The sequence below is a fragment of the Netta rufina genome (assembly GCF_964035555.1).
Source record: "Netta rufina genome assembly, chromosome: 4".
Lineage (NCBI taxonomy): Eukaryota > Metazoa > Chordata > Aves > Anseriformes > Anatidae > Netta > Netta rufina.
This window is the reverse complement of record NC_140127.1, coordinates 33,445,025-33,469,861: the sequence shown is the minus strand read 5'-3', so window position 1 is coordinate 33,469,861 and position 24,837 is coordinate 33,445,025. Positions and strand designations below refer to the sequence as shown.

General features: G+C 34.7%; 1 protein-coding gene across 5 annotated transcripts in view; it reads right to left on the bottom strand.

Moving 5' to 3' along the window:
- The window catches only part of LRBA (LPS responsive beige-like anchor protein), a 392,983-nt gene that overhangs the window by 105,926 nt on the left and 262,220 nt on the right, over positions 1 to 24,837 (bottom strand). For all 5 annotated transcript variants that reach the window (XM_084285540.1, XM_084285542.1, XM_084285541.1 and 2 more), the window contains 4 exons: positions 23,902 to 24,017; positions 21,499 to 21,611; positions 4,672 to 4,812; positions 3,333 to 3,452 (listed from right to left, as the gene is read on the bottom strand). In XM_084285540.1, the coding sequence (XP_084141666.1) occupies positions 3,333 to 3,452; positions 4,672 to 4,812; positions 21,499 to 21,611; positions 23,902 to 24,017 (490 nt within the window). The remainder of the gene's footprint in view (positions 1 to 3,332; positions 3,453 to 4,671; positions 4,813 to 21,498; positions 21,612 to 23,901; positions 24,018 to 24,837) is intronic.

Here is a 24,837-nt window from a genome sequence, read left to right as displayed (position 1 = left end):
TTGTACATTCTTTTGGACAAAATCTTGGACCAAAGTTAGACAGTAGGAGAAAAAGCTGATTTTAGAAAAGAATGGGAAAAGAATGAAAAAACTAGATTTCAAAGACTTTTGAATAATCATTAACATATTAATGCTTGCAGATTGCAAGTACTTTCAGTAGGTCACACTAGTTCTTGCCAGTTTTTTTATACACAGCTAAACAGCTTTTCTATACACAATTTCTTTATTCATGTACAACGTAGAAATGTTAGGAATTCTACTGATGACAGCAGTCGCTGCAGGCTTCCTTTCCCTTCGTTTAGTTTTAGAGAGACCATCCTTTTGACTCTACGGCTGCAGAAAGAAACTTTCTTGTCAAGAATTATAAGGAAATCATTTCAGAGCTCAACCTTGAATCAGAAAACAGCATTTGCTTCACTACAATATTGTACACTAAGATGGCAACAAATGCTGTACTCTCAGACCTTTCAGGACAGACCATGAGAAAGTACTGCCATAAGATGATTACAGAGAATGATACTCCAGGATTACAGGGAGTAAGTCTAAAACTTATCGAAGTCATGTTTCATAATATATGTTGGCTGTAAAGTAAGTGGAAAAGGAACTCTAAAGAAAAAGTAAACAAACATGTGAAACCTTTCGCTTCCTCTACCAGAGACCAAAAACAAAGGGATTCATGTTCATTTAACTCCCTCCCTGTCTCCCTCCTGCCTTCTTCCCAAGTATATGCATGAGTTCATGTATACACACACCGCAAGACAATCAAAGAAAGACTTTTTACTGAACAAACATTGTAACAGGCTACAGATCTTCTCCTATGGAAGTTACTGCTCTGATTGCACATATTCTTGACAAAAGAAAACAGCAGTGCAAAACATACAGCAGTAGTAAGCTAATACATTGCAATTCTGCATGTAGAAAACTTGCAAAGCTATATGGGACACTTCAGCCATGCATTTCACAAACACTTGCCAGGTGGATCTGAACAACGAGTATCAGGAAAATTGTTTTTCACAGCTGTAGTGAAGTATTGGCAGTACACATATTTCCAACAAAGATGATTCCATGCATCTTCAGACTTTTTCTTTTCTAACTCATTCAACTTGTCCTATGGAAATCCTATTGCATCCCACTTCCTGGCTGCTCATCCAGTCTCATGAACAGACTCCTCTAGTCAACGTAAATTTTCACTCATAGTTTTCACAGTAGTATAATGTAATTCTTGGCAATTCCCAAACCCAGAAAGCTAAAAGAGACTTCAAAGGGCCATCTGTAACAGTACAGATGACTCTTAAGGCTGTACAAACTTGCACATACATAATTTTCCAAAGGTACCTAAGCATTTCTGAAAAGCTCTCCCTAATTGCCAGGGAAGCATTCATCTATCTATTAGTTCTGTTAGAAAGGATGCTTTTACATCTCATCTAAATCTCCTGGATATATAAGTCCATTTTGAACTAAGTTCCCTTCCTGAGGAGTGGAAGCGGAGAGGGAGGTGCTGGTCTCTTCTCCCTAGTAACTGATGACAGGAAGCATGGGAATGGCACAAAGTTGCACTAAGGGAGGTTCAGACTGGACATTAGGAAAAAATTTATTCACTGTGAACATGGTCAAACACTGGAATGGGCTTTCTAGAAAGGTGGTTGACACCCCATGCCTGTCAAGAGTTCAGACAGCATTTGGATAACACCCTCAATAATACGCTTTAACTTTTGGTTAGCCCTGAAGTGGTCGGGCAGTTGGACAAGATGAAGACTTTGAAAGCCCCTTCCAACTGAGCTATTCTATTCTATTCTATTCTGCATGGGCAGCAGAAATTTTTCCCTTCTTTCTTGCCACAGTCACTATGTTGTAGAAGACTCTTAAGTACCTCCCCAATCTTCTCTTCTTAATAAGAAAAACAAGCATAGCTAGTCAATCTTTCATTGCACTTTATTTTCAAGACCTTACTTTGTCATCATTGTTCTAGTCTGGATTCTCTCCAACTAGGCCCCAACTATGGATGTAGTATTTCAGATAAGACTAAGATTATCTGCTGCTGCTTCTCTGCTTGTGATATTTGTTAGCTTTCTCATGAGGAGTTGTGATTGCTTTGACATAATTTCTTCTTGATAGATATGTGCTTCATTTGCTCATCTCCTTGTTATCTTCCTGGTACTAAACACAGCCAGATTATTTGATTAAATATTTTTCACTGACCTCACTTAAACTCACTTCATAATTTCTTGACTTTCTGTTTTTTCTTTTTTAAAAACTGAATACTTCATTTATCCACCACTGCTACCTTTTTTCTTCTCCATTTCTCAGAGAAACCATATTTACATCTGAACTTTTGCCTGCTGGCGTTGTATGTACAAGATAGAGAAGCTCATAATGACCAGTCCATTTGAAAATATCTCATGTGGTTTTATTTTATAAACTACTGTTTCTCATTTTGATACAGACATTGAATCTTTTTACCTGTGGTATTAATTCTGCTAGGAACTGCTACAGTTGATTATTTTTTTTGGTGGGGAGTAACAGATGGAAGAAAGACATTAGTTTTTCAGCACGATCAGTTTACAATTTTCTCATTTCACTAAGCAGCAGATAAACCCTTTCTTTAATTGTCTCCTCACTGCTATAGCTATAGAATGATGTCATGTTACTTAGGTCCCTTGCTAGTTGCATGCCTTTCTTTAGTCAGCCTGATTTCATTCATGCTATACCTTTCCATCCTGTATAAACAGAACTTTAAAAAAAAAAAAAAAACAAAAAAACATTCTTTTTTCATGGGATTTGAGGTCACTAAAGCTTTCCCACCACTGTCAGCACGCTTTTCTTTTTCGTTCTCCTCCCCAGTTCAAAATATTCCTCAGATCCCAGAATCTATTTGTTTACCTCATTCTTTAACTTCAATACCCTATCTAAACTACTGCCCTTGGAATTTCCATGTGCTCCTGTCTTAGCTTCTTGACCCACCTAATTCTAGGTCTCCTTCCACACAATGACTAATTACCAGATTAATTTATCTTCTATTCCCAACTACTTCTTATTCATTCACAAGTTCCCAGGCCCAGTGCCCTTATTAGGATAGCTTCAATATGATGCTAAATTCTATGTTTCATCTTAGTATCTTCAGTCACTGGCTTTCTGTAGCCCTTTGTTTCTCTACTCAAGATAAAATCTTTGTGGAAACAACTACGTGTCATTTCTCTTTCATCGTTTCCAAAATGATAGGATCACTCCCAATCTTTTGCCTTCCATTTTGTAGTAAGCTGTGGTCCTACGATCATAGCTACAACAAATGGAGATGCAGTATAAAATGTAACAGACTTCAGGAAAGTTTTTACCTTGATATCAGAAGTGTCACGCTGACTGTTGCGCCATGCTCTTGAAATAGATGAAAAGGTTCTATCTGCATGATCAAACTTTCCACCTTGCAGATTTAGGAACAGTGTTGTAAAGGGTTCCTAAAATATTTTTTAAAATAGTTAAAAATAACAATGTACTTCTGTAGAAATGTCAGGACATTTATTATTCTTTTTTGGTTAGGTTATTAATGATGCTATTCTTCTGGCAGACACAAGATTAATTGCAAAAGGTTCATTCTATTATCCAAGAATGAAAAATACAAAATGATGTTTATTTGTTCAAAAAATATATTTAATTCCCAATTCCTACTCCTCACACATATAAAGTAAAGATAAAATAAAGCAAATACAAATGAAATAAATATTTACAGGCTAGAGCTACAATCAACTGCGACACAAATTGCTTTAAAAAACATGAAAAAGCTCGATATTTTTACCTTAGATTTTTTTAAAAGAAGCATGTAGCGTATGCATTTTATTTTGCTCAAGGTAATCTATTAATACAAAGGATAATATTCAATATCAATAGCTTTATAATTGTTATTGTTTAATACGTAATTTATTATTTTGAAAAGAAAAATGTTTGAGAGGTTTAAAAGCCCCTCTAAGTTAAAGAACACTTAAGCACATATTAGTGGGTAATTGCTTGAAATTAGCTAAGTGCTATAAATTACTTCAAGGATTTATGTATGCTTGTACCATTTGAACAAGCTTTAATTAATGAGGTACTGCTAATGCTTTCCCAAAGAAATTACTTTCTAGGAGATAAATCACCTTTCAATTTTATGGAAAAATGCATTGTTTAACCAATATATTATCAATATACAGCATCTCAAAAGTTATGTCCATGTAAAATGCAAAATATTTTTTAAAAAATTATTTGCATCAGAAAACAACTAATTTAATCTCATTAGGAGGTAAAAATTAAATACATTCATTACGGAACAAAAATGTACAATATATCCAACCTTAATGATTCTAAGATTCTATGGCCCAATCAGAAAATATGTAAGGAAGGAAAGTTGACCATGTTTAAAGTAGTTTAAGATTGTATACTAAACATTATTTTTTAAGCAGGAAAAACTTTACTGATTTGAAAAGTATGTACCATAAAATTAAAACCTTCTGGTCAACTTCGGAATACATTTATCCCTGAAAAACAAAATCAGGTATTGATTACAATTATTCAAAAATTTCAGTATTCTCCTATGCCATTGGGTTTTAGTTCAAAAGTTAGTTTTAGTTTAGTTCCTAGCTATTTTTTTTTTTTTGCTTTTATTATAACTTAATGGAGAAAAAAAATAAAAGATGTACTTACAATTCTTAATAACCACGTGAGTGCAAAACTTGCAGTTGAATAATGTGTGCCATAGTGAAACTTTGGAACCTGATCATCTTCCCATGATTCGTATCTCTCAGCAAAGAATGCCGCTCTCTTTGGGTTCAAAGCTCCAATAGGCTACAAGGTTTATAAAAATAAATACATAAGTAAATAAAGATAACAGCACATCATATTCCTCGTGCTCTTTTTTGTAACGAGGATTATCAGCATGCATGGAAAATACTAGATGTGGTGTTTTGCAAATGCAGATGCCAGATTATGTTAGCAGCAAAAAAGTATCTTTTACATCCATAAAGGCATAACTCCTATTTCTACTACTGATTCAACTAAATCACTAAAACCCATTTGACAGTGGAATAACTTGGACAGAGTTGTTAACTTGTGTGCTTCTCTGTGTGTTGGGGGGAGGGAAGGGACACACACACACTATTAAGCAAATGTTAAGGACAACAACCAGAAACATCTTTGGATATTTTAGGAGGAAAAAGTAAAGAGTGTTAGAGTGGAAGAATATTAACAGCGTACACAGAACTTTGATATTACTGCTGATTGTATGCTTTCTATTTACTATCTCAAGACAAGTTCTATTTAATGAATAAAACCTGAAATTTTGCAATAGGCAAATAAAATAGCTGAATATCTACATAAAAATAGGAATATAAAAAGAAACAAATAATATATGTGTGATTTAAAAAGTATATCACACTTTCACCAACATAGGTAAGTACTGAACAAAGACTAACAAATACATAGATGAACATGGAATTATTAAATGCAAATCTTAAATGCAAGAAATATGATGCTTTGGAATCCATAGCCATGCATTTCCTCAGCAGACTTTGACATAAAGGATTTGGAAAAATGAGTGTACTTCACATTCATCACTGGGAAACCCAACAGTGAATTTAGCTGTTCCACATGTATAAGGCTGTGAGAGTTCTACAATACCTTCACATATATGTGCAAAACATACACATTACCATTTTGTATACATAGAGAGCACACTGTTTGTATATCATTAATGTAAATTATGCCCATCTGAACAGAAAATAAAAGCACTCGTGTATAACTTAAGAATAAATATGCAAAATTATTTTCTTATTTCTGTCTTGCAAGAATAACTATACTTAAGAATACACTACAAGGTAAGGAGAAACTTTAAAAGAAAAGTATATGAAGAGAAGTTGCAATCAATAACCAAAATAAATCAATAATCAATATTAATTCAAGCACAGTTCAAGTGAAAAACTACGTCTGCTATTCGGATTATTATTATTCAAATGTCTGCTTCTTTGCAGCTTATATGAAATTTGGCATACAAGCTTCAAAGTAGTTTCTGTTCTAGGATAGATTAGATCTATGAATGACCTAAGATCTTATCTTACATTTTTTACTTAGACCGGCTTTCACATTGCAGTAGGATGAAGAAAACATCTTAGGTTAATTACTATTTTTGCAGTTCACTAATTTGAAATATAACCCTCTGAAAGAAGTGGTTCCTGTATAAAAGGATTTTTATCTGATTTAGCAAATTTATTCCAGGGAAGAATGAAACTGACTCCAAGAAGTCTTTTTGTTGCAAGAACCATTTTGGAATCTCCATCTGTACTGATTTTCCCTAAAGACTCGGCTATGCTTGAGGGAAAAAAAGAAGAAAGAAGGTCATCGGTAGACAAATTATACGAATTAAAAATAGAAACATCGTTGCGCTCTATGGTTCTGTAACATTTTATGCATTCTCTTTATCTGCCCCTATTTTTATTACTCTCCAAATGAGTATAGCCCAAATCAATAGTTATAGAATTACACTTCTTGAATATAAAGCTAAACCCAATTAGAATTGATTTCATTCTCTTTTCAAAAACAAAAACAACAAAAAAAGGAATCACGCAGAGATCCATATAGCCAGAATCCACACTATTGATTTTAGCTGTTATTGTTACAGTTGGTTTCTGAAGCCTGCAACAGGACAACTATCAAGACATGTCACATTTATTTGCAAGCAAATAAAAAAAGTCCCCAAATGAAAGAAAGCTTAGGGAGAAAAAAAGAACCATGGAGCTGTGCACTGACAATGATACACTATCAGCTTACTCAGAGAAGTTACAGTGGGAATACACACATTGAATTATACATTACACGAATGCACTGATTTATTGTGGTAATAACATCCACCTCATTAAAAGATTCTGCTTTGCTGCAGTTGGAGGGCTACATATTGTTTACTGCTATAAATTAATGGCAGCACACAGAAGACTGTAGGACCCTTCTAACAATAGATCTGTAATGACAGTGCTGTATATCACAGCTTCCCCAGCAGCTTCATAATAAAATGGAGACAATGTATTGGGCTAATACATTCTACCAGGCAGGCCCATATTTTTCTGACAACTGCTTTTAAGAATGAGGTGATTGTAGTGTGTTATGCTGCACTGTAAACAGTTAACTATGCCTGAGCTACAGAATAAAACACGTATGAGGAATATTCAAATACTCCTGACTTTTCATTTAGAAAAATATTTGATTGAAATTTTGTAATTATTTCTTATTTCCAAATTAACAGGGAATCCTGATTACATACTGGATTCCCTCCCCTGGTGGTAAATGGCAAGGGGGAAGAGTAAATCCAAACTAAGCTATACTAGATGTAACTGTGAGACCAGAAATTTGCTCAACATGGTTTCCCTTTGCCTCAGACCACTAAGGAAAGACAAGCTAAAAGCTTTCATGTCCAGAAATTCCAGATTGTATTTTCTTTGCAGCACCCCTTTTCGGAGAGCAAAAATAGGCATTTGTTCACCAATTAAAGACTAATTTAGATGGGGAAAATAAAACAGAGAGAGAAAAAATCCAACAAGCAAAAACAATGGATGACATTACAGAAGTCAAGACACAAAAATAAAGTCACTTATAGCTGCTATCAAACTGTATCGAAAAAAAAGACTAATGCATATCATTCTCAAGTTAGAGTTCATTTGAGAAATGGCTCAATCTAGAGGAAAACCTGGGCTATGGGAGTTTTTGTTTTCTCTTTTCCAAAGGCATGATCACCTTGGTTTTGATCTGAAGTGGCTGTTACAGCAACCAGTGTTACAAGCATGACACCTACAAGCCATTTATAAAACATACTCATTTGCCATTAATTTTTAAGTGCTCTCAAATCTAGCAGCAGCTTAAAATAAGTAACCTCACATTTTAACCAGGTGCTAAACATAGTAAGCCTCAGACTTTGGACCAATATTTTTTTCTCTCTTTGAGATGGAACAAAAATGAATGATTTGTTGAAAAACAACTCAGAAAACACACTGACTCTTACCATCTACTGATGTTAAATATGTCCAGAAACTATGGTGTATGGTTATATTTGTTGGTTCTTAATATTATTTTGTGTCAACTTTACTGGAACATTGGCACATCTTGCCTCTGTTTTCAGAAGAGGCCTTGTTGCAGCATCAAACCACCCTAACAAAGGCGCTCCTCTAAATAGGGCAGAATCTCTCCTGGACTCTCACAGATGTTCAATTATACATACACGTCTAAAAGAGGAATATGTTCATTTTGGAAAATTGCTAATGGCCAAACATAAGCAGATCAAAGGCTTATAAGAAAAGAATTACGATATCTTTATTTATAGTTACATATTTCAGAAGACAAACAAAGAGCTTTTATTTCCTATTTAATAAGATTTCATTTTTAAATAGCGTTACTCCAAATAAACAGACATACCAGGTTCATACACGCTGCCTTTTGTTACTAAGGCTTCTCTTATTAGAACAAGCATTGACATTTTTACTGTCTCCTATCCATATAATACTAGGCAGAGTTTTTGACTTATTAATATTCAAAATCCATGAAAGACTAGAGTGGAAAATATGGCAATAAATTGCATTTAATTACTTCAAACAAGTAGTCAAGGTACGTTAGTTTCATCTTCATGGTTACTTCTTTTGGTGAAGACAGCAATCTTAACCATTACTACTAGAAATCAGGAAGTCTGTGCAAGTGCCTATGACTTCGGAAAAGTAGTCAGATCCAGAAACTAAGTCTACACTGGCCAATTAGGAAGATTTAAAAATTAATGAAAATGTATATTTTTAAAATTTATATTTAAATTGAAAAAAAATCACTTCTTAGCCAATTATTTTTCATATTTCACCTCTTTTTCATTAACTGAATTACTCACATGTCAAAAATAGCTTTTTATCTTATGCCACAGAACTATGAACTGTTCTCTCTTTCTTAGATGCATTTTAGAAGTTAATTCCTTAGAATTTATTACCACAGTAAGACCTGAAAAATATCCTAGCCTTCCTCACAGTAGTCACAAGTTATGACAGCACTGTCACAGTACCAAACTTAGTGTTGCACACTCTCAGTCTTCCCAATTTTTATGTTTTTGTACTTTCAAACACGCTCAATGATTTCTGTCCATTTTATTTTATGACATCTTATTATATATTCTACTTAACACCTCCCCTCTACTCCCCCTTTTTTTGTTCCTGTTATTTCTAACTTTCTATTAGTTCTTCTATTGAGAAGTTAGGATCAGTGGCTCTTCTTTCGCTGGTTATCTCACGACACACATTTGTATCTCTCATTGCATACGTCTCCTATGCGTGTTTTAGTTCTCAATACTGATGAGCTTAGAATCGGCCCAGCAAACTGAGCCAGTCTTCCACACAACCTGCTCACACTTCTACTTTAGAGATTTACTGATTGTTTCAGCTTTACCTTTTCATGTTAATTTTGTATTTGCATAATAGAATACGACATTAATCAGACAACAGAAACATAAGTGACAAAAATCACAGTCAAATCATCAGGATTGTATCTATCACTAAACACAAGATGGTTATCCACAGAAGAAGAGAGCTACCTTTGAACGGCAGAAAGTTTTCTGGGCTTGCTGATGCCCAAGATACTAGATACTAAAACTGGCCTTTGAGCTTAAGCAGTATGGAAACCGTACTAAGAAAATACGTGACATCTCCCTATAAGAATTCATATAATGACACTGACTTTGACAAATCAATGAGCTACTAGGCTTGGGTCCAGCACCCATGGAAGAAAAAATAAAAAATAAAAAGAAAGAAAAAGAAAGAAAGAAAAAAAAAAGACAATGAAAAAAGATAAAAGGGGAGGAAAAGGGAAAAAAAAATGTTTTTTCTTTCTGATTTCTTACAGTTTTTTTCAATCCAGATCAAACCAGGTATTTGGATTCCTGTGAATGCAATCGTCTGTATGGTTAAATTATATTTTGTAGCACCCTTGCCAAGTATGTTGTTTTTTTCATTTATTTTATTTTCAAGACGAATATCTGGTTTTCATTACTGATATTTTTCATATATTCATTGGGCTTTAAGCACAGAGGGACTATTAGGTCATCTCATCTAGTCTTGTGTTTGTATGACAAGTCATTAAATTCCTTTCCATTACATGATTTTGAGCCCAACTGTTTATACTTGATTATAACACGAGCTGTATTTGGCCGACCTGCTTTCCAAAAAGGCATCTGATTCTTGAGTACATCTATTACAATAGATCTATACAATCTACTATTTTTTCTTGGAACTTTTTTCTTTTGGCAATTGACATCCTCTTTCTTAACAATATGTGCTTCAGTTTGGCTATGAATTTACTAGTGTGTTTACAAAAGAAATCTTCTTATGCCTCTCATTGACATATCAAAGTCTCTACTTTCCCAATATTTTCTGTATATAAAAGTACTTACGGATTGCAATTAAACTTTTAATAAACAAAGGAAATTGAGCTCTTCAAATCTTTCATTTTAAGGCATTTCTTCCAGCCTTAATCTTTCTTTGTGCCCTGCCCACTTTATCAGCATATTTTAATATACAGATATCTGAAATGCATTCAGTGTTCCAGTGTTAGTCTTCTCATTGTCACAAATACGTTGAGTGCTGAACACTCTATTGCAATCTAACCACCTTTGCATTTTTAGAGAACTGCTTGTTTAGTTACTGCTGGTATTAGTAGCACATAATTAACTCCCAGAAGTAGCCAGTATCTGTAATATTGTCAGTGGGCCTTCCTGATCATCTGATAAAACTTCTTCCTCCCAGAGATATAAAGACCAGATGCAAGGGTTTAATTACACCCCAACTTTATTAACTTACATCAGCTGGGAAATATCTGGAAACAAACTCATTTAATGTAAATCACTACTCTTCCCTCTGCCATTTTTGTGTGTGAGAAGAGCCATGTCCCCCTCTGAAGCTATTCTCACTCATTGCTACCACCCTTGCTCTCAAAAAACTGAGTACAGCTTTCTTGAAAATTATATCCTGCAATGCTCTCATCTTTACAGGATGCCTTATCTTTAATCCATATCTAATTCAAATTCATTAAAGAACAGTATCCAAAAGAAAGCTACAAACACAATCATCTGCTGAACTGTTTGAACTCCCTGCACTGATCTATTAAACAGATCCTTGAGTTGCTCTGGGAAAGATTTAAAAGCATGAAAAAAAATAATCTATCAAGGACCTGATGATCTCTTGAGGTCCCTTTCAACCCCTACAATTCTGTGATTCTGTGAAGGAGAATAACCATCTTTATCAATCTGGCCCCAAATGCACTGGTTTCACAGCAGATGCCCAAATCCTACAAGAAAGATCAGGTTAAGAGGGGGGAACTATGAATTTGGATATCAAAGCTTTGCTGTAGTCATATGGATGGAACTTGACAGAACTTTTGTCTTCTGCCACAGTGAGCACTTAGAAAATAGGTAATCTTTTGCTCCATTTCTAAATTGATCTACTTTCTTATACCTTAGTATAAGAAAATCATATTGTAAATCACATCTTAGTCACTCATTACACTCAGTTTTTGAGAACTTCAACACAAGCAGCTACTTGACTTTCATGTGGTTTCTTAGTGAACTAAGAAATCCTATGATTAAACACTTTTTGTATGTGCAATATTGAAACTATGCAATAGTTACTAACGTTAATGACTGTACTTTAATGATTTTGACATCAAGAACATGAAATCAGAAAAATTCATATAACTATGCTGCCTTCTTTTCCAGCCACTAAGGGCAACATATGTCTCTGGTGACCTTGCCGAGGGGCCGACCTCTCTATTAGTGTTCCATCTAGCTAAGGTTCTCAGCAAGTCGTTATGCTCGTACTTATAATTCCAATCTCTTATTCTGAATACAGGTATCTCAAAAAATTACGACACTTGGAAATTTGTAGGAAGAAAGTAATCAAGGAAGATGATAATATAAAGCATGTTCTGAAGAATGCTTCCTATTCTCATTAATGTAGCCTGAAGTTACATCATTTACTAGTATAGACAAGAGCTGCAAGCAAGACTTCATACGACAGATTAAAAAAAAAAAAAAAAAAAAAAAGCCAGAATTACCCTAGTTACAAAACAAAGAAAATTATACCTTCCCACATAATTAAGTTGTTAGATTCATTGCCTCAGGGAGCAATGCAGAACAAACACAAATAGGTTAAAAAGAACAAAGACAATTAGACCACCAGTCCATCAGTGGCCATTAAACATGACTGCGTCAATTATTTTTCCAGTTCATAAAGTCTTTAAACTTCTGGTTGCCAGACCTGGGAAGTTATCTGAAGGGAAAGATGATGCTTTATATGCCCTCTTTCTTTTCTGCTTTCACTAGACTCCTCCTACTGGCTATTCATAGAGGCAAGATATTGAGCAGGATAAGCTTTTGGACTGGCTCTTCTCTTACAACTTCATATGAAGTGACTCAGCATCTACCTAGATACACAGGTTGGTGCACATGATTGCAATAAAAGCCAGTCAAGGGTACTCCAGAACAATAAACCTGCAGTTATTTTGACATGCAAATGAATTCTTCACTCAGGTATATCTTTTTATTTACGCTACTGAAGAAAGACAGACAAATGCCCACCAGCCACCTCATTTAAGACTTGTACACACAGCTCAGGGTGCAGACAGCTATTTCCCAGCAGCTCCTTTATCTAAGTGACAAGTGTAACCAGCAGACTGTGATCAGCATTTTTATCATATGAAGGGTCCTGGGGCATTTCCTGATGCACTGTATATGGGATGAAATGCCATAATCCTCTTATCTCAATATTTTCTAAAATAAATTTAATAAACTATATACATACTAAAACCACTGAGCTTTTTAAACTAAACATGTCTTTTTAAATACTTGTCTAAACTTACAAGCTTTCTTTGAAAAGACTGTATTTCAATAAATATACCAGATCTCATTATGCTATCAGAGTTTGTTCTAAAATAAATTTTATATTTATGGGAAACTGAGAATTCAGAAAAGGGAGTGATTAAAAGCAAAAAAAGAGTTGTGTGCAAATTAAGTAAGTATTTGTGGGCATATCCATGTACTCTTTAAAATAACAGCACTGAATTATACTGTATTTATGGTTAATTATTAAGATTTTTTTTTTTTAAGATCTCACACATACTTTGAGACAAGAAAGTGGCAAAACCTGATCTAGAGGTGGCTAACAACTACAATGTCTGAGCATGTCTATATGAACACTAGTAATGATGAAAAGCACAGAAGCTTCCCAAAGTCCAAACTTGAAAAATGGATCATAACTTAATCTTAAGCATAAAGAATAAAGAAAAACTGTGTTTAGCAGCGGCTAAATTCACAACAGGATACACCTCAGGTCACCTAAAATCTTGGAAGAATTTTAACTTGAAGGAAATATCTCCATGGTTTCCTTTTTTTGTGCCTTCATACTGCTATCAGGAGAATCAAATGCTAAGATAACCAGCTGTAGGAGAATTCAAAACAACTCTTTGTATACAAACAATGCACTACTGAACTGCAAACTAATTAAGCACACACGTGCTTTTCCATAAGTTTTAATCAATTATTCAGCAAAACTGAATGTGTCATACACTGCAAAATCTGAGACATTACTACACTTTAATACTACTGGGAAGGTTAACTGAACGGAATGGTTATGTTATGTAGGCTCCCAAAAGTTTAGGCAGAAAGGAAGTTGCATGTCCCTGGGAATCATGACGAGAAACCAAGCTGCTTGCCAGAGGTGAAGAAGGCATGTCGTTGTCGTTGTAGTTGCGTCACTCACAAAGTAACCCTGCTGCCAAAAGCAACCAATTGTATATGCTGTCCATAATCTGTCAAGTGCAAGAAATCCCTGCATCACCGTTCATTTATTATAAACAAAAAAACAGAGACAAACGAAATCATTTTATGGATTTCCAGAAACAGAATTTAGCGAGAATTCACATATACTTGAATCATGGCAGCAGGCAGCAGATAGTGAAAACACCCTCTCTGCCTTTTCTTCACAGGAGGAAGGAGAGTAGTGGGGAGGGGAGAAGAGCAGAAAGGAAGAAGGTCTCACTTTTTGATAGTCTTTTTCAAGAATGGCTGTGAGGATTTTCACATTCAAGACTTTTTGCAAATGCAAATTTGGTGCTAATTAACACCAAAGGAAGACATGTAAGAAACAACACTAACAAAAGGAAAGGTAAGCTGGAATGAAGAGCAGGACAATCATTTCCAATCTCTCATTACCTTCCACTAGCAATTCCTTTTTCATTCAGAAATCAGAAGATTTTCATCTTCTCAGTACATTATATTTTGGTTTAGTTTTGCTATTTGAATTTTTTTATAAACTAAAAGTTGCCTTTAAACCTTAGTGCTATTGTAATCACACAGAAAAACAGTTTAGACTAGATAAAAAAGACACTGTAACTTGAAGTCATAAAACAATGTCAGATCAATGAAGGCATTTACCTTAAAATCATACACTGCGTATATAAACTTGCAAAATTACTACAAGCTAAAGCATGATAACAGTTGTATAGACAAAACGTTTCCCCAACAGACTGACAAATTGTTTATGGGAGCTTAACAAACCCAGAAACCATATACCAAGATGGCAAAAACATCTAACTTCCACAAAGTGATCATGCTTAACCATAATTTGAAAAAGCAGCAGCAATTTGTTACTGGTCTGGCACATAAAAAACATATGTCTGTCTGTACTGGGTGAGACCAAAAACCTTGTGAAAGTGATCCTTTTGCCTGTAATGTGGATCAATCACAAACTGTGAAGATTTCAAAAATGGGAGAACCATACAGCGATACATTCCCCAACACCCTCCCACATCCCAGTGATCCAGACTTCCAACAATATGATGTTTCTTTACATATTTATGTCTCTGAATGGATTTTTGTTACAGCTGTTTTTTCAGGAACAATTCACATAAACTTTTAGCATCCACAAAAACCTGCAGACACGAGTTCCAAAACTTATCAGCACATTGTGTGAAGAGCCTGTTACCTTCTGTTTATTTTGAACCTGTTTTCTCCTAACTTTATTTGCTTTCTACTAGTTCTTAAAGCCACATAAAGATACATCAAATAATTGTCTCCTCCTTTATTTCCCCCATATCACCCATGTTATGACCCAAGATGTGTGTGAAATCACTTTATTTTGTTTGTTAGTATATTTTAAAGCCAGACATGTGTCCTATGGTTTCCTGTGATCATTCAAAGGGTTATGAACCACCCACAATTTATTTCCAGTTAGAAACCTATGCATGTCCAAGGCATCTGAGCAAGAGTGGAATGGACAACAACATCAGATACAAATTAAGAATAACAAATTAATATAACAAATCGTCCCCCTGTACTCGGCTCTGGTGAGGCCACACCTCGAGTACTGTGTTCAGTTTTGGGCCCCTCGCTACAAGAAGGACATGGAGGTGCTTGAGCGGGTGCAGAGAAGGGCGACGAAGCTGGTGAGGGGCCTGGAGAACAAGTCCTACGAGGAGCGGCTGAGGGAGCTGGGCTTGTTCAGCCTGGAGAAGAGGAGGCTCAGGGGCGACCTTATCGCTCTCTATGGGTACCTCAAGGGAGGCTGTAGCGAGGTGGGGGTTGGCCTGTTCTCCCACGTGCCTGGTGACAGGACGAGGGGGAATGGGCTTAAGTTGAGCCAGGGGAGTTTTAGGTTAGATGTTAGGAAGAACTTCTTCACTGAAAGGGTTGTTAGACATTGGAACAGGCTGCCCAGGGAAGTGGTGGAGTCACCATCCCTGGAAGTCTTCAAAAGACGTTTAGATGTAGAGCTTAGGGAAATGGTTTGTGGGGACTGCTAGCGTTAGGTCAGAGGTTGGACTCGATGATCTTGAGGTCTCTTCCAATCTAGAAATTTTGTGATTCTGTGAACATTTTGAATGTTCATTGTTAATTCTGAGTTACTATTTTTCTCTTCTTTGAGTATTTGTCTATTACAGACAATGGCATTCTTTGATGCAGAGGAAGATGATGACTATTATCCTCACTACCAATAAATAAATAAAAAGATTGCTTTTCTTAGTTCTTTTCAAGCAAGCAATTCTAGAAATCACGATATGCATCTGAAATGCAAACAGGGAAGAAAAAGTAATAGTATTGAGATGCATTCATATCATTCAACTACTTTTTCTATAGAGGAGACTATTTGACACAGAGAATAACCAACTAATGGCAAGAAAAAAAGGGGGAGGGACAGGGACAGGGACAGGGACAAAGTTATAGAAGGATGATTATGCTAGTGTAATACTCTCTGAAAATTCCCAAAATATTTAACAAATTCTACCTAGACTAAGAGTATGATTTCAGAATGTATGTTCCAATAACTACCTCAGAAATGTATTTGGGTGAGATTTCAGTTTTGGTAGGTCTCTTTAAGAGTTGTGGAGGAAGAATTAGCAAAACATGCATGGAAATTACACGCTGATTCTGAAAAAGGTCCAGAGTCAGATGCTGCATGAGGCTCAAACTAAAATATCAGCACAAAAATTCTACCTTTAAAAATCCTAACACCATTCAGAGAGAAAGTGAAACAAGTATGCTACTGGTTATCACACAGAGATTGATACTAGAATCCAAACAGCTTGAATTGCTTCACACACAACGAACAGTTTAGTATCTCCAAGGCTCACAGGTAAGCCAGGTTTGTCAATCAGTACCTATTTCACTTAACTAAACACATTTTCCTCGAGGTGCGTTGCTGCTTTTTGGCTGAATTGCTCGCCTTTGTGTGGAGCAAGCCCTGTCCATGGTGCTGAAGCACCAAGTCATTGCTCCGGGTGGTGCCTGACCATGGTGCTGCAAAACCAACCTTGGCACCCACAGCATGGCCACTGTGACAGCAGGACCATTTGTAGCTCTGTCTCCACATGTGCCGAAAGACAAGATGCAACAGATTGACTCAGCTGTCAGAAAAGATAATTGATCAATTTTGCCATTCATAAAAGTCCCTGAAGGAAGCTGTCTGAGGGTTGTTGGCATTGCAGAGTCTCACAAAACCAATTGTCCCCCCATTCAGAAGTGGCAAAAATTTATGTTATTAAACATAAATATGTTTAACTTATATTGTTTCTCTCAACTGTTCCTTATTCTGCTTAGTGTTTTGGAAAGTATGGAGTGTCCCTCTCCTCAAAAAAAAGAGTTTTGTTTCACAAAAAGCATGACAACTTGATACCAGATGCATACAAGAATCTGATAATTGTGTTTCATATTAAAAAGATTTAAATCCATAATAGACTAACAAATGAATCATGAAAAATGTGTCTCATTTTCAGATATCACTGCTTCAGTCTCACCGTAGTGTGGGGCCAGCCTTCATATCTCTACCACTGTTTCTTGTGGTGACCCAGAATTGTAGGAAATATACTGGACTTTTTCTTAACTGCCAGGGACTCAGACACAGAGGTTGAAATATTTTATTTCCTGTACTGCCCTTTTTTTTAAGCAGGGATTCACATGAACTGCCTGAGAGTAATGATATTTATTCCTTCTTTCAGAATTTATCCTGTCTGGGTTTGGAATGCTTTTTAATTAAGTGCTATCTTTTGTCACAGGTGACAAATTTACTGCCTGAAATAACAGAGACAAGGCAACCAGGGCAGAAGCTGAGCCCAGCAGTGTCAAGTGTCACAGGTTTCACTATCCAAATTCCAGATGCAATTGCCGATCAAAATAAGTCATTGCCACTGCACCCATTATTGTTAGTTCTTACATTGTTCTTCTCACCCTCTTACAATGCCCAATTTTGGAACACACTTTATCCTCAGACGGACACTGGTGAGTTTTATCTGGTAATTACCTATATTGACTCCTGTGTTGGAGCATGAGATGAATAAAATGTCATTTTACTTTTCCTTCATGAAAAGCATTTATTCACAGAACGTTTCTAGTAGTTTTAATGCCTCTCTAGGCAAGAGCATTAAAAAAAAATATTGCAAAATTACAACGGTTGCAGATCAAAACACCTGCTACTTTCTATCTCCTTGCCAAAGATAACAAGAGATAGTAAGCAAATTTCATGCCCTTCCCACTCTACCTCCTCACATAGGAAAATATTAGCATGAGTTATATGAACGGTGAATTTGTGCACCTGAGATGCACACCCTACAACAGAATTCAAGTTGACATGCTGAAGAGCAATTAACAGTGAAGTTTACATTAGAATAACAAAACTAGCCTTCTTTGTTATAGTAAACATTATATATATAATATATATATATTATATAGTATAAGTATATATTACTTCTCTTCTGTCTTTGATATCAGTGGCTCTCACATACCAATTAAAACCCTCACTTCAATAAAGGTGAGAGTTATTTGATGCTTTTGTACACTTGGCTGGAACAGAAGTCATTGCTTACATAACAGCCACTATAAAATTGATGATGATTTAGCGAACATTGCAAGAAAATGACAAAAATGAGAATAAAAATATTATGTACACATGTAGCTATGATGAAGACAAAAGAAGATTTAAAAAGGTTGCAATTTTCTTCTAGTAGTGTCATTTTGTGATCTTGCAAAAATTATGTGTCTTACGAAAGATAAATTATCAACAGCATAGAGCAAGATCCCGTAACAAACTTATCTGAGTAAAATCATGCTTTGATAATTCAGTGTTTTCCATGTTTACCTCATTTTTTTCCCTTAACCAAGTCCAGAAACACATCACAATTTATTGCTTCCGCTGAACAAAGAAAAGGAAAAAAATGTGTTTTTGAATAACATAATACGGAAAATGGGACATGTTCTGGTGGGAAACTGTGTCTGTTGTATAAATAAAATATATGTAGCTATAAATATAATATGTAATACTCATTCCAAACCATTGTCACCTCTTAAGAAATAAAAACCCGACTCAAAGCCGGGTAACAGACTGGCAGTGCACTCCTGGCATTTGTCAGGAACATTTGTCAGACTGACAGTAATATTAACCACAATCCATTTCAGTTGCTTTGGTTTATCATTGTGTGACTGATGTTTAAAACAATGCCATAAGAAGCTGTTTAAATAAAGTGTTGGTTTAACCTATACACTGCAGTTCTTTAAATCTGTACTAACTGTGGACTTCTAGATAATATATTAACAAAACTGTTATTCATATTTGTCATTCTACATATGTAACTTCAACTTGCAACTTCTAAAAAAAACCTTCACTTCTAATTTTCTTAGGAACCCCAAAAAAGTAAAAATATTGACCTGACATTTTTTCTTCAAGTCCCACAATAGGACTGTTAAAACCATGTAAAATGTTAAGTGAAATATCTTTAAATATTTTTAAAACCTTTAACAGTCCAAAAGGACTGTTTCTGTAGGATGCATAGGCATCTTACAATACATAACTAGCAGTTGTTTTGAAGTTTTACCCCAAAGACAAGGTACAAGAATGCAAATATCACAACACACATTATATTCAAACATACTCATAATTGAACGTTAACAAGGTACTGCAAGTTTTTCACATATTTGCCATGAAGTCATTACCTGACAGTTTAACATTTAAACTACATAGAGTTGATACTCCTAGAAATGCCTAAATGGTAACCAAAACCTGAACTACTGTATCTGAGATAGGTATGGCATAAAGACTTTCATTATGTGTAATGGAATGACATGCATTCATCCAGAACAGCAGTTACATACAGATGCGCTCTCACCAACAACACATAACAGAGTACCATAAAATAACTTTAATAAAAAATCACATCAAAAAAGAGTGGTTTTCCTATCTAATTTTTTACCAGAGGCAAGAGTGGTGCCTAACCTAAAGTGAGGAAAATTGTTCTACATTGCACTTACTTCTGTTTCAGGGTGGAGGCAGAAAAACTAGGACTACAGCTCTGACTGAGTTAATGAGTTTACAAATTAAAATAGATTTAAAAGGAGATTCCTCAGAAGTATAACAGGTGGGCAATCTTTTTTGTCTTTAATTATTTTAGTAATAGCATTATATTTTCATTACTATTTAACAAAAATTAATGGAAATTGAGGTTGCAAAAATCTTACCATAATCAAGGAAAGTAAGAATGATTAATACATTTAATTGATGTACTAATTCAAGCTACACAGAGCTGATGTTCAAGTTCATGACTTATTCAACTTGAGTAGTATTATTAGAAAATATTACAATTACAGTACCTCAGCATCGCTCTGCTTTGCACTTATAATATTATATATTTGTTTTTATTTGTATATAATATATATGTATGAAATTTATATATATATTTTATATATTTATATATTTACATTATATAGCTATAATATATGTATCATATATATACACAAGAAACGCATGGAATAGTCTGTAAATATATATACATATGCATATACACATATATACATATCTATTTGATGACTGCACAGTGCTTTTTAAAAGTTAAAGTACTAAATGTGTAGTCAAAAAATCATTTTTCTGGAGATATTCAAACAGACCTATGCTTAGTTTAATCAATAATGAATTGAAAGTAGGAACTTTTTTAAACTGCCTTCTTTTTGGATTTTTTTCTATCATGATACTGTTTTGTATAGAAGAAATTAAAAAAAAAAAAAAAGTTCTAATTAAAATATTTTCTTTAGTTTTTCCACTAATTAATTATTTCCCCTTGCTACAAATGCCAACCAGCTTTTAGAAAAAGATACAGTTTTTAGGTCCATTTAACTAGTCCAGCACCTAGTTTGTGGCATCTCTGCCTATGACAGGGGGTTTGGAACTAGATGATCTTTAAGGTCCATTCCAACCCAAGCCATGCTATGATTCAATAATTCCAGTCTTTGTAGAGAAAATGAGATGCTTACACTTTGTAAAATGAAATATTACCTGCTTGGAAAAGATTGAAAGAAAATAATCACATTCTACAAAGCTTTAAACAAGCTATATAATATCGCATCCATGTATGTTCATTTGGGAAAGAGCCTTAGAAAAGCAAGACTACTCCATGAGAAAGTAGTTCATCAAAGCTGTAAGAAACTAACCATCCTTTGTTTATTTGACAAAGGACAGCTGCATTACTTAAGCATACCTGAAGCTGTTTCACAGAGGAAATGAAAAAATAGTTTCTAATTTGGGAATATGGGTAATGATTTAAAAGTTCTTAAAATATGGTATTATAGGTTTACTACTAAAAACACAATTCTCATCAGAAAACCAGGAAAATATTTGGCAAATTTTTAATCTTTAGCTGACTTGTCATCCCTAACTTCATTAAAATTTGAAATTAAATGTATATGTTCCAACTAAGAGTACTTCCATTAACAATTCTTAAATTAAAACAATGAGAAGTAATAAGAATACATTGATAGTCCATTTCTCCACAAAAACAACCTTATCCCTATTATCAGTATATGTATTTAGAAATGAAACACAGTTAACAGTTGTGCATTATTAATGCATCACACACAGCAGAAGACATGAACGAGACTGAAAACTACTGTGATAATTATTGGAGAGAACAAAAAGAGTATCGGATGACAAATACCTTTGACAAATCTCTGAAGTTGCTAGGAAGTGTAAGGTCCAACTCATCTGATTCATAGTTGGTGATAACCCAAGGGAAGACAGGGTACTGATTTAAATCATTGTAAGTGCGACCTGACAAACAACAGAAACTTGAGTTAAAAGGAGTTAACACTTAACTAAAATACGAGCCTCCAAAGATGCAACCATATAGTTTCATGAGTTCCTCAAAAGAACTGTAATTTATTTCAGATTCTTTATTGTTTCAGTGTTCTACCTTGCTTTACTGAAAAGGACAATAAAAAAGTTTGCAAATTGCTAGTATTTAAACATTTCAGCTCATTTCACTTTAATTATAAACTGGTTTGCTGGCAGTAAGAGTTAAATTAATTAATTTTCTATACATTTCTCCCTTCTTTGTCTTTTTCACCTTGTCTTCTATCTCTGAAATGAAACACTTGAAAAAATACAACAGTCCAATGACTTTTATTTATATTAAAATTAAAGCAACAATTTTGCATACGGCATTAAATTTAGTATGTGAAGAAGCTCACTATTTCAGAAATTATACAAGAGACACACATTTCATCCAGAGAATTCATTTTAAGGTGAATTCTCCTTGATCATCTGTGAATATGCCAAAATATAATGAAAGAGAAAATCTGTAATATATATGTATATCCAGAATATACATATTCTGGATCTGGGTTCACATATGCACCTTCATGCATCTGTAAGATAGAAACAATATCCTTCCTCCAGTAAAAGCAAAATTTCCAGTTAGAATAGTCTCCTATACACAATACATACACATACATGTTACAAGCAATCTGGTTTATAATTTTAAAATGCATAATTTTTGTTTGGATTCTGTCTTTATTATACTGTTGCAGAAGCTCATTCATTCACATCACCTCCTATCAACATGTCCTCAGATTTTGTCTAGTCTGGTCTTAAAAGTCTCAAAGAACAGGCTTTTACTTCTTCCCTAGAGAGATTTTATGACCCAAACTATCAGATTGCCAGAAAAAAATAATTAAAAAAATCTAAAACTCACCCTAAGTTTGTCTTTTCCTAGCTTTCTTTCACCATTCAGTATTTGTCCATCATGGTTTCCAGAAATTATAAATGGTATAGCTAGATATAGCTAGATCCTTTCTTTTCCTTATCAGTTGGACACATCACACATTATTCAGGATTATGGATACATGACACTTACATCTTTATTTGTTTCAAATTAACAGCCATCACAACAATCTTTTACCTCCCCATCATGGGAAACTAGGCTTTCCCTTTTTCCATAATGCTATCTTTTCATTCCTTTAAACTTCCAAAAGCAAGTAGATAGAACTCACTTTATTATTTCAATACATTAAAGCTGAAAAGGTTAATTCACTAGAGACACAGAAAACAGTGTCAGGATCTTGCCTCATTCCACTTGGGCAGTAAGGAGGCATGTAAATCCAGCCCTACTTCTGTAAAATCTGCCAGCACCCTGGCATCCCCGACTTAATGACTGATTGCAGAAACTAGCAAATCTGACCATTTATATAAAATGTAATTAGTGTGAGCACAGGCATTTGCTCTACCAGTCTTTTTTAGAAACAGACAAGTCTGAAAGGGAAGTAGTAGACCTTTCAACACTGTCTATAGCATAGAAAAGAGCTGAAAATTGAGAAATTTTGCACAGGCCGCAGTTGCTCTGCAGACAAAATATGTTGGGAAATGAAAGAGTGGTAATGAGACCTTACAACCTCCATTTACTAAACTGAAGTCAATTTGGTTAAAAACTAATGGGCCAAGAAAGGACACATGAACTATAGCTATGCATTTATAGAACAAGACACTAGGATAACTGCACTGGGGAATGCATTAGGATTTGGAAATGGATGAATGGTGTACTGGCACAGCAATAGCGGTGATCCAAACACCACACTTCAGAGACCACTCATCTGTCCTGTAACAGTAGTATTTATTGGCTCCAGAAATATCCTGCTCCCCAGCTGGCACTTCCCAGAGGGTTCCAGACCTACAGAGACCTTGTTACATCAGCAGTATTTAGAGAGGATAGTACTTACAAGTATCAAAACTTAGAATCCTAAGGGAAAAAGAAGTTACTATTGCTGAAACTACTAAATACGGTTTGTGTAGATTCTGTCCTTCCACAATAGTCAAGATATTCTGACTTGAGCTATATTTTTAAGTGCAGTTCAGTACAGCTTTTTAATTGCATACCATGCCATGTATAATTATGAACAAAGTACATTTAGGAGAATTTTGTGAAGTTATTATTCACAACAAATTTTTACATAGGAAAAGTTACTTGTTCAAAGGGCAAAACGTAGCAGTGCCCTATGACTTCTGAGATTGTGCCACAATTAACTAAATGCTTCCTTTCCTGAGTCTTTATAGTAATTTGTGTTACCTGCTATAGTGTTTAGAAACATCAGGTATTCAAAGTTGGAAATTTCTCGGTGTTGCCATCGCTGGGTCATATTCGAAGCTTTGAAAATCTGTCGTGGACTAGCCAAAGATATGCGCCTGGAAAACAAAAATAAATATTGAAAAAAAAATAATGGAAAAACCTGGTGGATCCTCCTTTTTACCTACCTGAATGTAGTGGCAGTTGTACATATTCTTTTTACTAGTTCTGTGCTAGATTTCTCTGGAGATTAAACTGCTATTTTCAATACCTGAAGTTCATTTTTAAACTTTTATTATCTAATCAGAGCAAAAAACTTAAAACATCTGACAACTGGATATGTCAAGATTTGAAAACTTTCAAACAGAAACCTTTACAGCTGTGCAAATTTAGCTTCTCCACAAAGGCCTAATGTATTACAGAAACATGTTACTAGTGATTTAGAGACATGCCTGACCATTAAATAAGAATATTACACAACTTAAAATATCACCTAAGAATAAAGTCACCTTTCAGAATGGATTTTTAAATTCCACCAGTACAAAGGAAAAAAATGATAAGATGATAAAACTTTCATTATGAAGTCCATCCTCTTGAGACTGATATTCTGGGCAGTGTTGGAGAGTAAATCATAAACAACTCAATTAAACTTTTAGAATCTGATGCCAGATTTCACAATGTTTGTGAATGAATACAAAGCCACTCCTTGAAGTGCTAAATCAAGCAGAGAAGAGCTTATTATAAAATTCCCAAGATTGTCTTGTTTATCATAAAAACATCTGTAAATACCAGAACCATATAATATAGGGGGAAAAAATCTAGATATAATTTCCATTAATAAATCTTTACTGGTATTGGTAGAAAAAAAAAAATATATATATATATAAAAGATACATATATATATATAAGATACATATATATACGATATAATATTATATA